The sequence below is a fragment of the Mastacembelus armatus genome, chromosome 17 (assembly GCF_900324485.2).
Source record: "Mastacembelus armatus chromosome 17, fMasArm1.2, whole genome shotgun sequence".
NCBI lineage: Eukaryota > Metazoa > Chordata > Actinopteri > Synbranchiformes > Mastacembelidae > Mastacembelus > Mastacembelus armatus.
The window spans coordinates 23,801,348-23,814,674 of record NC_046649.1 but is presented as its reverse complement, the minus strand read 5'-3'; the positions used below and the strand labels follow the sequence as shown (position 1 = coordinate 23,814,674).

At 45.0% G+C, this 13,327-nt stretch overlaps 2 protein-coding genes across 13 annotated transcripts in view; one reads left to right on the top strand and one right to left on the bottom strand.

Annotated features, from left to right (window-relative positions):
- LOC113134345 (zinc finger protein 62 homolog) overlaps window positions 1-13,327 on the top strand; it is a 757,491-nt gene that overhangs the window by 110,862 nt on the left and 633,302 nt on the right. The window lies entirely within an intron of this gene.
- The window catches only part of myo10 (myosin X), an 87,380-nt gene that overhangs the window by 11,185 nt on the left and 62,868 nt on the right, over window positions 1-13,327 (bottom strand). For all 3 annotated transcript variants that reach the window (XM_026313668.2, XM_026313667.2, XM_026313669.2), the window contains exons 14-21: window positions 13,040-13,106; window positions 11,237-11,329; window positions 10,639-10,707; window positions 10,413-10,495; window positions 10,158-10,266; window positions 9,342-9,422; window positions 2,741-2,865; window positions 2,442-2,556 (exon numbers count right to left, since the gene is read on the bottom strand). In XM_026313668.2, coding sequence (XP_026169453.1) covers window positions 2,442-2,556; window positions 2,741-2,865; window positions 9,342-9,422; window positions 10,158-10,266; window positions 10,413-10,495; window positions 10,639-10,707; window positions 11,237-11,329; window positions 13,040-13,106 — 742 coding nt within the window. The remainder of the gene's footprint in view (window positions 1-2,441; window positions 2,557-2,740; window positions 2,866-9,341; window positions 9,423-10,157; window positions 10,267-10,412; window positions 10,496-10,638; window positions 10,708-11,236; window positions 11,330-13,039; window positions 13,107-13,327) is intronic.

Sequence of the window (13,327 nt, the reverse complement as noted above, 5' to 3'; positions counted from 1 at the left end):
GGACATTACTGATCAGCAGGTTAATTAACAAGGAAACATGGAGAGTACATGTCTGCACACACACACACACACACACACACACACACACACACACACGCACACACGCACGGTCACAGGCTGTAAAGCATCAGCTTCAGTTTCAAAGAACTAGACTGGCAGGGACAAAAGGACCAACACACATTAGTCCAAATAAGTCAGTTAAATATAATTTGAATGATTTTCTGTTGGCTGGTAGGAGGAAACGAGCAGTTTGATCTGTGGCTGTTTCAGGATAAACACCAACATGTTTCATGTTCAAAGTCACTGCAACTAAAAACAGACTCTACAGACTCAGTGGTAGAAAACTTTTACTTCAGTAAATGTATTTTAATCTTTTACTCCATGTGTCTGGCAGCTGCAGTTAGTGCAGGTAAAAGTTCAAACATGTGAGATCCTGTAGAACATGACGCTCTGCTGCAGATGAAGTTCTCCACAGTTTATAAAGTACTTCAAACTGGTCCAATCTTAAACAACTACTGCAGTAAAGTTCAACTTGTACATTAATGTACATCAGATATAACTGCAAAACACTTGAGTTTACTGCAGAATTTGTACTTTGATACTTCAAATACATTTTACTTGATGTAATTAGGATTTAATTCTACTGGTAGTGGAGTGTTTTAAGTCTGTGGTACTGCTGCTTTTATTGAAGTACACAATGTGAGTACTTTGTACTCTGCTGCTCACATATAAAATCAAAATAAAAGATTCTCCTCATGTACAATCCAACACACAGACGCCCAGTGAGTCGTACACAAAACACACATAAAACACACACGAAACACACACGAAACACACACAAAACACATGAAACACTCCCTTCATGAATCACACGTGCACAAACGTGCGGCCTCGTGTTCGACTGCACGAATCTGCATCCCAATGGACTCGACCACTAATCCTTTTTAATCATTACTATGCTAATCACCGCAACAAAAGCTCAGCTAAGCCTCGGCGCACTTTGGATTCTTTCTGCTGGGGCCTTCAGGGAGCGCCGCTCACCGGGACAGGTCAGGCCCACAGAGAGAACAGAACCCTGCAGAAGCAAGCGGAGCCTCATCACTTCCAGGAAATTAAGTTTGAGGCTGTAAAAAACAAAAAACAGCTGCCAGACAATAGCGAGGACATGTGCGGAGTGAAAGGAGCTCGACGTAAATCTCACCGAGAGGCAGCAGGGCCGAGCGCTCGAATCCCTCCGAGGGACATAGAACTGATTTAGCGGTTTACAGGCAGTCAGAGCAGCAGGAACCACTGCGGCTCAGCACCGGGCTTTCAGGGGACGTAGACACTCCGCTCGTCATTTTGGATGTTGTAAATCAGGTCAAAGGAAAGTTGGCAAATGTCTGTGTCTCCATCAACTTGTGCATATTTTCAAAGGTGCAGACACCGACACACGATGTTACGTTTCCCTGCAGACAAGGAGCCAGATTCAGCCTGTTTCTGCAGGACGCTGCGGTTCAGCTGGAGCCCAGTGTGTGTAACACACGTCCTCCGCTCAGGTCGACAACAGGGTTCGAATTTTTTCACCCAGAGCCAAAGTCTGTGTGAATCTGGCCTCAACCTCCACTGTCACTCAGTCATGCTGGGACCTGGAATCTGTGTCCCCCATCTGCTGTTTCTCCACAGCAATCTCATTCTCACACACTCTCACACACTCTCACACACTCTCACACACTCTCACACACTCTCACACACTCTCACACACTCTCACACACTCTCACACACTCTCACACACTCTCACACACTCACACACACTCACACACACTCACACACACTCACACACACTCACACACACTCACACACACACACACACACACACACACACACAAGCAGTAGGTATGTTCCTCCTGTAGTGGAAGCTGAATGGATCCAAACACTGTTGGATTCCACACTTCAGATGCTCTGGACCTCAGTTATTAATGAACACACACACACGCACACACACACACACACACACACACTTTCATTGAGCTGGATTGGTAGGATGCATGAAGCCAAATTAAGCCTTGAGGGGAGCAGAGTGCAGCATGGACTGGAGAATACAGTCCAGCTGAGCAGAGGGGATGTGTCACTGACAGCAGGAAAGAAATGCAGGTTTGTGGAATAAACAGTCTCTGGGAAAACAAATCTCCTGTTCTGTCAGAACGTTCTGAAAGAGCCAACGGAGCCTTTTAAAACATCATTTCCTTCCTTTCCAGAAATAAAACACAAACACACACAGTCAAACACACAGGAAACCAAAACCTGTTTGTTAGTTTTCTGCACCTCACGGTTACTGAAACACTCTCCTGAGCCCAGGTCACGTCTCCTCGACAACCAGCAACGACCAGTGAAGGCAAACATTTATTTCTCAAATGTAATAATAATAAAATAGTGTGATAAAACCAACATCTGTTCCTCACCTTGGTCCTGCCCAGCTGCCAGTCTGCACTGCTGCTGTCGTACAGGTGCAGCAGCTGGATGCAGCGCCCCCTCGGCTCATCCGGCCACGTCACACCTCGCATTAGCACCTTATACCTGGAGGAGAGGCAGGAAAAGGAAAAGGTGAGGGTCCAGCTAATCCAGCTTTACTAATAAAAACACACGAGGTGATGGTACGGCATGTTTTGGTTTCAACAGAGCAGCGTGGGCTCCACCAGCAGGAGGTGTCACATTAAAACCGTGTTTGAGTCCAGGTTTGTACGGGCCAGCTGGAACCAACCTGGAGCAGAACTCTTGGAAAGGTCTCCGGATGGGGAAGCCGGTGCGCCGAATCTTCACCGTTTCCAACATGCCAGAGTATCTGAGCTGGTTCAGAACCACCGTCTGGTCAAAATGGTCAGGCATCTTGGAAAAACCAAAAACACTCACAGAGTCAAAATGTTTCTGTGCTCAACAATAAATCACTAAACTAAATCACAAAACTATAAATGAGGAAACTGATGTTCCTGTGCGGATCAGTCCTGTCAGCTGTTCTCAACACTGTTACTGCAGGACTGACAGTCCCAGGAGGCACAATGTGACCCATCAACCGTGTCTGACGTAGGTGTCACTTTTCTCCTCAGCTGTAGGAATTGATTTTGGACTCTGGTTCGATTCCTGTCTGGGGGCGGGACTACAGCACTGATTATGGTGTTATTAACGGTACTGTGGTGCTGAGAGTAGTCACCAACGTTTGTATTCTGGGCAGACGAGAGAAAACACTGACGAGGCTTCGTGGTGCTGAGTGTTTCCTCTGATTATGGAAAATGAGGAACAAATTAAAGCTGCACTGATGGAGTTTTGTCCATTTAGAGGCTGTGGAACAAAGTGAAAACATAGCCCCTGATAGATATTCACTTTATAACAGCTGCATAAAACCCAAACCTCTCCCATCCAATAGTCTCTCTCCTTTTAGATGCTAATGTTTGGGAACACACAGAAACTGAAAATGTACTTTTAAAATAAAACCCAGAGCCAAAATGAGCTAAGTACCTGCTTCAGAAACACACGTTCACAGCTCGAACACCAAAAACTGTCACATGACGCCTGCAGCTAAACCACCTGACCTTTCCATCCCTTTAAACGTCCACACAGACGTACAGAACATGCACGTCAAACTGCAGACCACTCACTGATAAATGTGTACGACCGCAGCAACAAATCAATCCCCCAACTTGGCAGTGAGCTAGCATTATGACTTACAGAAGTACATTCAGTAAGAGCCATTCTCCCGGGGACCCTCTCACCCTCTGACCTCAGTGGGCGTAGGGGGCTCAGAATGAGAGGGAGCTTTCATATCCGCTGTAATGCCCCATTATTCAGCACCCATCTCCCCTGATGGCCCATTTGAGCTGCCGAGATGAGGGGAGGCCAATTCACCAGCAGATCTTGACTGAGTGGTTGAATGGCGCCCTTTAACTGCCACCGGCCACAGAGGAGGCCTCATTAGCATACGCTTCATTTGCATACGGCCGGGCTGCAGCGGTACAAAGCCGAGCGGTGTCAGGAAGCTGCCCTCTGCCTTTCTTTCCCCCTCTATCTCTGTCGTTTCCTCTTTTTGTTGGATTCTGGCTGCTGCTCAGTAACAACGGCCACTGGTTCAGGAGGCTTCTCTTCCTCTGTGGTTTTCTCTAAGGTCTGGATCCTCATTTCTTTCAAACAAGATCTAGAGGATTCATGCTGAACATGTTTGGGCCACAGTTCAGGGCTAATACGTGAGAAAATGAGCCAAAACATTGTGTATCTAGGTGGAGTTTTGAATTTGTTAGTTGTAGGCTGTTCCTATTTTTAGAGCCCAGTCGTCATGTCTTCATTTCAGCACATTCAGTCTGATGCTGTTGTCCCTTGTGTTCTTATATATCTGTGCCCCTGAGCTGAGTCCATAAAGTGAAAGAAGTTGGCTCAAGTCTGACAATCCATCAGCTGAGAACAACAGCAGTGATGTAAATCAGCATCCAGAGGCAGACGGATCATCTCAGCCTCTGCAGAGACATGACGACAATAGCCTGAGGGCTAAACTCTGTCCCCGCTAAAGGACTCACAGCCTGGGGCGTTCGGCAGGACAAAAGGGGGCGTGGTGGTCCGCTCCCGAGGGGGTTGGGAACCTGCGAGGGTGGTGAAAAAGGCAAACATGGAAAGACAACCAAACTCAGGATGAGCTGCCTCCCCTTCACGGACCACACTGGACTGTTCCCTTGTGACGCTCAGCAGCTCTGCCCTGCACTGGTGAACAGGAAGATTTAGCTTCCTGCAATGACAGGTAGTCCACTTATCAGTCCACTTATCATATAGTAACACCACTGCACTTCAGCAGCTCCGAGGGCTAAAGACGGCAACACCCAGACAATTTCTGTTAAACTTATATTCTATCATCACAATCGAAGGTAAAACCATCTAATTGTCGCCTTCACTGTTGAGAAGGTGGAAGCAGAGAATCAGTTCTTCACAGCCGAATGCCTTCTCTCTCAGGGAGGATCAACATTCTTGCTTTCACCAGAGAACTAAGAGCATCTTAAAACCCTAAGACCCCTGTGTGCCTTTGTCACAGACCGTGTTTGCTGCTCAGAGTCCAGGTCTGAATGTGGGAACCCGTGGGGATTATCACTCACTGCTCAGTAGAAGCTCCTCCAATGAGTTTTGGGGAATCCCTGGAACAATGTTTCTGCTCATAGATGGACATAAATCCAGCCCAAATCCCTGACCCTGCAGGATTTAAGTCTGACCCAGTTAGGAGGAGGATTCCTGTTGCTCTGAGTTTTGTGGAAACCTCAAAGACACAAAGGAGGTAGGTCTACTGAGAAGAACCAGTTAGTACACAGGCTGATACTGGGAGTTCTCACTGGGTGCCTTTGGCTTCCAGTGCAGAAACACTGGCTCACTACTGGACAACAACAGTCTCAACCTAAATCAAAGAACACTGCACTGATGGTCACGTCTCTAGTTTGTCTCTGAAAAGAGAAGTTATGGTCTGGTCTTATTTATGTTTTGAATGAATCAATTAGTTGTTTAGTCGATAAAAGTTGAAAACTGAAGAACTGACAGTGACAGAAAACTGACACGTGACAAATCATTACTACATTACTAGGGCCTGGACAGAGAAGCCTCAAGTCACATGGTACATTTTTAAACATGGTTTGATTCTTTCAACAGTGAGTGACTTTCACAAACACATAAAAACAAAATCACGTCATCTCAAACTCAACTGTGTCTTTTGCACAAACCGAAGTGAATCAAACAGTTTCCTTTAAGCCGCGATCATCAGTCACCAGTTTGTCTTCATTAACACGGCATCGACTCAACAGCCTCCGAGCTCCATCATAACAATCATCACACACTCCTTCAGAGAGGCTGTGTGTTCATTCAGTGCAGCAGAATGAACTAAAAGATGATCCCAGCTAGTCTCATTATTCATTATGTCTGACTGGTGTCATTAAAAACAGCTTCAGGCTGGATGTTGAAATTCTTTCTTCCTTTCTTATTTCTTCAAACCAACATGTTTCTCTTCAGTGACACTTTGCTTTTTGGCACAAACCACTAAAAATGAAACAGCAAAGCCTGCGATGATGAGAAAAGCTCTTTGTGCATCTGTCATGCAGCCGAACACAAACCACCTCAGCTCATTCCACAGCACTAAAACCCTCCCCTGCATGCTCGAACCCTGCGCAACAAGCGAGCACTTGAACGCACCGCCATCTGAAACAAGCATCAGGTCTCACCGTGCATCTCAGCTCCCCGCTCCGCGGCCGTCGGGCTTCTCAGGTCCGAGACAAACGGAAAATGACAGAAAACTTCCCAGAGCTGCAGCCTGTCTCCTCAACACGCTGACGGCTCAAACACACACACACACACACACAGTCAAACAAAGGCTTTCAATCCACGGACTCCACTCCCCTTTCTCTGTGGCGAGGGAGGGACGTGGTTACCATGGTGATGCGTCGCCTGCTGAGGCTAATTTGTGTGAGCCACTTGTAGGGCCTTTCAGTGTGTGTGCGTGTGTGTGTGTGTGTGTGTGAGAGAGAGAGAGAGAGAGAGAGAGTGGGCTGTTTACATTCAAACTCTGACTCCAGTCTGTGCTAACTCCAGACTGGTGTGATGAACTGGTGGGACTCTGCCTCAGACTGGCTGAGCTGGAAACAGAATGGTTTCATGTGACTTTGCACAGAGGAATGAATCTATAGCTGTTTGCTGTGTAACGGCTGTGGATGGTTTATCTTGTTTTTCTCAGTGAAGCTGATCCAGATGCAAATTAATCTGACGGGCCGTTAAGTGGTTACAATGCAAACACAACCTGTGAAATGTGGCTATTGTGTGTATTCCAGTAGTTTCTTTGCTTCCTAATGTGAACAGCAGCGAGGGTTAGCACACACTGCCCAGTTAGCATCAACCCCAGTGTGGTTATTACTCCAGTTCAACAAGCTCAGCCTGCAGTGGGCGACCAGAGCCACCAGACTTCCCTTCATCCAGAGAATCACTGCCGGGACTCGACACGTCACAGACGACGGTTCAGACTAATCACCGACAGCAACGTGCCGTCAACACACGCCCAGGCCTGATGACAGCGAGAACTAAACCAACAGGCTCCGACCAGTCTCTATAATCTGTTGTCGTTGGTGTCAAAACACAGACACACTGACGTGATGAGGGAAGTGATGAGCGGAGACGATGAAGGCGACAGCTTTTTACGAGCAAGTGCTGCAGCGTCTGAGACGCACAAAAGGAAACATCAGTAGCTGCTGACATCTGCCTGCAGAGCATCCTTTGATCCACTCTGAAGGCTGCCAGCTCCTCAGCACCTACACAATGTGTGAACATCCCAACATAAAAGTTTAAGACGAGCAACAATAGCCGATTTGATGGGCTTTGTTTTGGACCTTTCTGTGGGGACAAGTAGAGAATATGCTGCTGGATGAAGAGAACAGAACATCTGCCTGACAGACATGATGCTCGAGACAGAAGAAATAAAGCTGATAGCAGTGAAGATAATCCAGTGTTTGGAATGAACACGACCCACAGTCAGAGCAGCAGCAACAAACTTAACCCAGGTCTATAAAACCCCAACAGAACTTTCCTTAAAGACAGACTGGAAGATCTCACTGTGCAGATACTCGTGTCTTCAGTGAATAATAATTTGAACGTTCACAGAACAAGCACAGATGTGAGAGTTAATATGTGCAGCCAACAGCCGGTCCACACGATTATACATTCTGTCAATATATTGATATTTCCACAGAGACCCTCCTGACCATCTGCAGGAGGCCCATGGCTCTACAGGGCCTGTTACATCACTGCACCCAAAATAGCTCGTGGTGAGGCAGCAAGTCCTCCCTGCTTCCCCCCAAAGAGGCTTTAGCTCTAAAAAATGAAGAGCAAAAACCAGGAGCGACCAGTGAGACTCGATTCTTCTGGTTTAACTGCACCGTCGCTCACAAACACACAGTGTCATCATGTTTCCATCTCCGCTGCCTCCTCCCCTCTGACACCTGCTCATGGTGAAACAAGCAGATGACAGGGACGCCTCTCGTGTCACCCTGACCCCTGGTTCTCCCTGGGGCGGCACAAACCCTCCCTCCTCCTCCCCTCACTACATTAAGCTCCACTCTAAGGTTCATCCTGCCTTGTTTAACATTCGATCAGGCTCATAAAAACACACCGGCTGTCCAGCGGAGCTGCGACCGACTCTGACTGTGTGTACATCTACCTTTGGACACCAAAGTGTCACTGATGATGATGATGATTCCCAGTTTTCTGACACAGCCTCATGTGTCATCCAGGGAACAAAAAGCACAAACATGGCTCCGGACAGAAGGATCCTCTGTGTGTGTGTGTGTGTGTGTGTGTGTGTGTGTGTGTGTGTGTGTGTGAATAAAAAAACCCCACAGACGACAGAGAGAAGCTGAAAACACTGAACTCCTTCACATCTGCGTCACAAACCTCCCAGTGTCCACGTCCAACTCCGTCACAGCTGCCGGGCAGAGAAGTGAGTATACACTGAGTGGACAAAATAACAGAAACACCTGACGCAGCTGCTGCTCGATAAACAACAGATTCAATAGCAGTTTGATTTTTGATCAGTTTGGAGTCAAAAACTGGAAACGAAGCGTTTCTGTTGATCTTGCTATTGATAAGAGGTTGATACCCACTGCTGTCCAAGAACTCAGGACCTCAACAAGACCACCACCAGAAGCAGCTGAGTCTGTTCTGATCCTGATCAGTAGAAAAGCCTACAGCTCTAATGGACATGTGGCGTTGATGGATTTCATGGTCAGATCATTTACAAACATATCGGTTCTCTGATGACCAGGCCTGGGAACTATCAATAACTACCTGCATCACCAATCAATGTGACTGATTCCATGTTGATCGAAGTTTGACGTCACATCTGACGTCTGCTAATGAGGCGACAATGCCCCCACTTAGATATTGATAAGATACTGATCTGAGAACAGTCCTGCCAATGGACTGATCAATACACGGGCCAGTTCCTTCATGGTTCTTTAATTAGCAATCAGCTGCTCAGCATCTTGTATAAGCATAAAGTCTGAGATAAGCTGGTTAATGAGGCTAAGGTTAATTATTGATCTGTTATATTTAAATATCATCACATATCAGTAAAGACAAACTCATTACAACACCGTGTGAACACGAACCGCTCCTGTTTACATTACCCAGCATTCTCTGCTACCCCTGCCCGTTGCTAAGCAACCTGGGGGTCAAAGGGCCACACAGGGCCAGGCACCTCTCATTCCCGTCTGCGTCGATCCATACACACTCAGGGTAAACTGCCCCGCGGATGTTTGCTCAGGGGGAGGTGTGTGTGGGCGGGAATACTTCGGAGTACTCACCTTGCACGTATTTGGTTTGATGCATCGAATGAAATATGGGTTGGACGTGCTGAGAGTGGCCATCAGGGAGTGCAAGGAGTCCTGCAACAAACAGGTGCAGAGAGCATCATTACTGCTCAGAGTACTGCAGATACTACAGTATTACACGTACTGAGGCTCATTTTTGTAGTTCTCCAAGTAAAGGACCTACTACTACTGATACTAATTACAACAATACTGAAGCACTGGAAGTACTGCAATTCTTACAATGACTAGAATAAAATCTATGTCATAAGTCATCACTATTACTACTACAGGTACTAGAACTAAAGCTATTAAACATGCTATTATTACTGCAACTGCAATAATTTGTAATTCTACTACTCCTTCCATCAGTATTACAGTAACAGCTGTACTGCACTGATACTGCAACCATTATTTCTAAATCATTTTTGCCACATTGCTACTACTTACATCCCTAGTATTACTTAATATTACTGCTATCCTACCAACTACTACTGCAGCTAATACTGTTTCAACAGTAGCTGCTATTATCACTGCAGCTACAAACACTACTACTATTAATAAAACTTAACTACCAGTAGCCATACTATGACCTCTACTACAATTTTTGCAGTACTGCTGTTGCTCCAACTAATACTATAGTAAATGCTACTACCACTGGTATTGTCCCTTCTGTTTCTAGCACTACTGTAACACTACTGCTGATAATGGTACTACAGCACTACTAGTGTCAGAAAATGACATGTACTTCGATGTAAAGTTACCAGTCGTGGACACGGCTGCTGTTTGTTTGTCTGTCTGTCTGTGACTTGCCTTGAACTGGGAGCTGACCGTGGGCCGCCTGTGCTTGGAGCTGCTCTTCAGAGTGTCCTGTTTGTTTCGGCTCAACACGTGTTCGAACAGGTCGTAGACAAAGTCCAACCTGACGACCACAAATCAGGTGGGAAACAAACAGCTGAATCATGACCGCAGTGAGTTTACAGTGACAGGACCTTAATAATATTGAATATTTGAATGAAGCTGCTTCTTGGATGAACATTGGAAAAGGGCAGAAATGCTGCAGCCTACCTGCTCTCCCTCAGCAGGTTGAGGATGTCGTCCCTGAACGTGTCTCTGTTCTTCTCCAACATCCCCCTCACGTCGTACAACACCTGCAACGAGCCACAAGGGGGCGCCAGAGGGTTTTTACGGCAGCAAAGACAAAAGCAAAAGAAGCAGCAGCAACAGCTTCACACAGTTTAGTCTGACCTGCTGAAATAAAAGCACACACTCAGCTCAGGTGTTGGGGGCCTACCTCTCCAGCATAGTGCTTCACTCCAAAGTTGTGTACAGCAACGCGGGGTTTCACATAGAAAGGGTTTTTCTGCAGCAACACAAAGGGTTTCATTAGAAACTGTCCTCACACCCTTAAAAACCACAGCCGCCCATCCCGTCCACCTGAAACACACCTGGGGAAATATTCATAACTACACTGTTGTTAGATAAAAGGATCAGTCTGTGCCAGTAAAGGAAAAACTATATTTCATCTGTTTCCAGGGCCTTTATCTGTCTTCAGGTCTCTGGTTTGAAATAATCTGTTATTCCATCAAAATCACCGTTAACCTTTTGTCCTCCTCAGGACCTGAGCCCCAACGTGGATTGATCCTATTGGACAGAGGTTTTAGACACTGCACTTCAGTAATAAAAATACAGGAGCAGGGTCATGATGACTGACTGACATGTCTTCGACTGGGGAGCTCTTCAGTTCCAGAGAACCTCTACCTTTGGAGAAACATCTGTCGGACCAGACAGCTGCACCAGCTGTTGGTGAGATGCTCGAGTTGTAAAGGTTAAAGGTGAGGAGTGAAAGGTCGAGCGGAGAAAAAGGTGAAATGTGTGGGACGGAGACGTACTGAGTGCTGGCTGTGGAGTTTCTCCAGTAAGGTGTCGTCTGTGGCTTTGGGGAAGTGACTCTCCTCATTCATCAGTGCCAGGAGCCCCAGTTTCTATGGAAACATCATCATCATCACCATCATCATCATCATCATCATCACCATCATCATCAGGTGCACATTTCACACGAATTGAATCAATAATTGTGTTGATCACTTTAATGTTGGAGCTGACGTTAACTACCTTATATACTTCTAATTTGAAGTACTTTATATACCGCTGGGTAGCTGACGTTAACTACCTTATGTACTTCTAATTTGAAGTACTTTATATACCGCTGGGTAGCTGACGTTAACTACCTTATGTACTTCTAATTAGAAGTACTTTATATACCGCTGGGTAGCTGACGTTAACTACCTTATGTACTTCTAATTTGAAGTACTTTATATACCGCTGGGTAGCTGACGTTAACTACCTTATGTACTTCTAATTTGAAGTACTTTATATACCGCTGGGTAGCTGACGTTAACTACCTTATGTACTTCTAATTTGAAGTACTTTATATACCGCTGGGTAGCTGACGTTAACTACCTTATGTACTTCTAATTTGAAGTACTTTATATACCGCTGGGTAGCTGACGTTAACTACCTTATGTACTTCAAATTAGAAGTACTTTATATACCGCTGGGTAGCTGACGTTAACTACTTTATGTACTTCTAATTTGAAGTACTTTATATACCGCTGGGTAGCTGACGTTAACTACCTTATGTACTTCTAATTTGAAGTACTTTATATACCGCTGGGTAGCTGACGTTAACTACCTTATGTACTTCTAATTTGAAGTACTTTATATACCGCTGGGTAGCTGACGTTAACTACCTTATGTACTTCTAATTTGAAGTACTTTATATACCGCTGGGTAGCTGACGTTAACTACCTTATGTACTTCTAATTTGAAGTACTTTATATACCGCTGGGTAGCTGACGTTAACTACCTTATGTACTTCTAATTTGAAGTACTTTATATACCGCTGGGTAGCTGACGTTAACTACTTTATGTACTTCTAATTTGAAGTACTTTATATACCGCTGGGTAGCTGACGTTAACTACCTTATGTACTTCTAATTTGAAGTACTTTGTATACCGCTGGGTAGCTGACGTTAACTACCTTATGTACTTCTAATTTGAAGTACTTTATATACCGCTGGGTAGCTGACGTTAACTACTTTATGTACTTCTAATTTGAAGTACTTTATATACCGCTGGGTAGCTGACGTTAACTACCTTATGTACTTCTAATTTGAAGTACTTTATATACCGCTGGGTAGCTGACGTTAACTACCTTATATACTTCTAATTTGAAGTACTTTATATACTGCTGGGTATCTGACGTTAACTACCTTATGTACTTCTAATTTGAAGTACTTTATATACCGCTGGGTAGCTGACGTTAACTACCTTATGTACTTCTAATTTGAAGTACTTTATATACCGCTGGGTAGCTGACGTTAACTACCTTATATACTTCTAATTTGAAGTACTTTATATACTGCTGGGTATCTGACGTTGGGAATTTTCCACCGGGGTCAATAAAGTTATCAGTTAAATGTAGAGCAGGAAAAAGTCCAAGGTTTGACTCCGACATGTAGTGAAGTAGCACAACATGAAAATACTCAGGTAAAGTACTAATACCTCAGAGTTGGATTGAAGTACAGTACCTAAGAAATAGTACTTAACTAATTTTACTTCTAAATGTTTTGCTTTAACATCATCCTGCTTCAGTGCTGAAGTGAAACTAGAATTCAGTTGGACCCACACACCTTCTCGATCAGGTCCAGACATTCTCCGTTGTCCATCCAGTTGATGTCGACCCAAACTAGGCCCTCCCTGCAGGAAGCAGCCAAAAAACAATGACCTGGGTCAGAGCTAATTTATGGCACATAAACACTTTAAGATAAAAACTGTAAAAATGCAGTAAAACATAAAACAGACTGAGCTTGAATCTGAAACAACATTATGCTTCAGCAATGTTACATTTCTGTCTTCACATCAGTACATTTACTAACTTTGTAATAAAAGCAGCTAATTCTAATTATTACACCATTAAA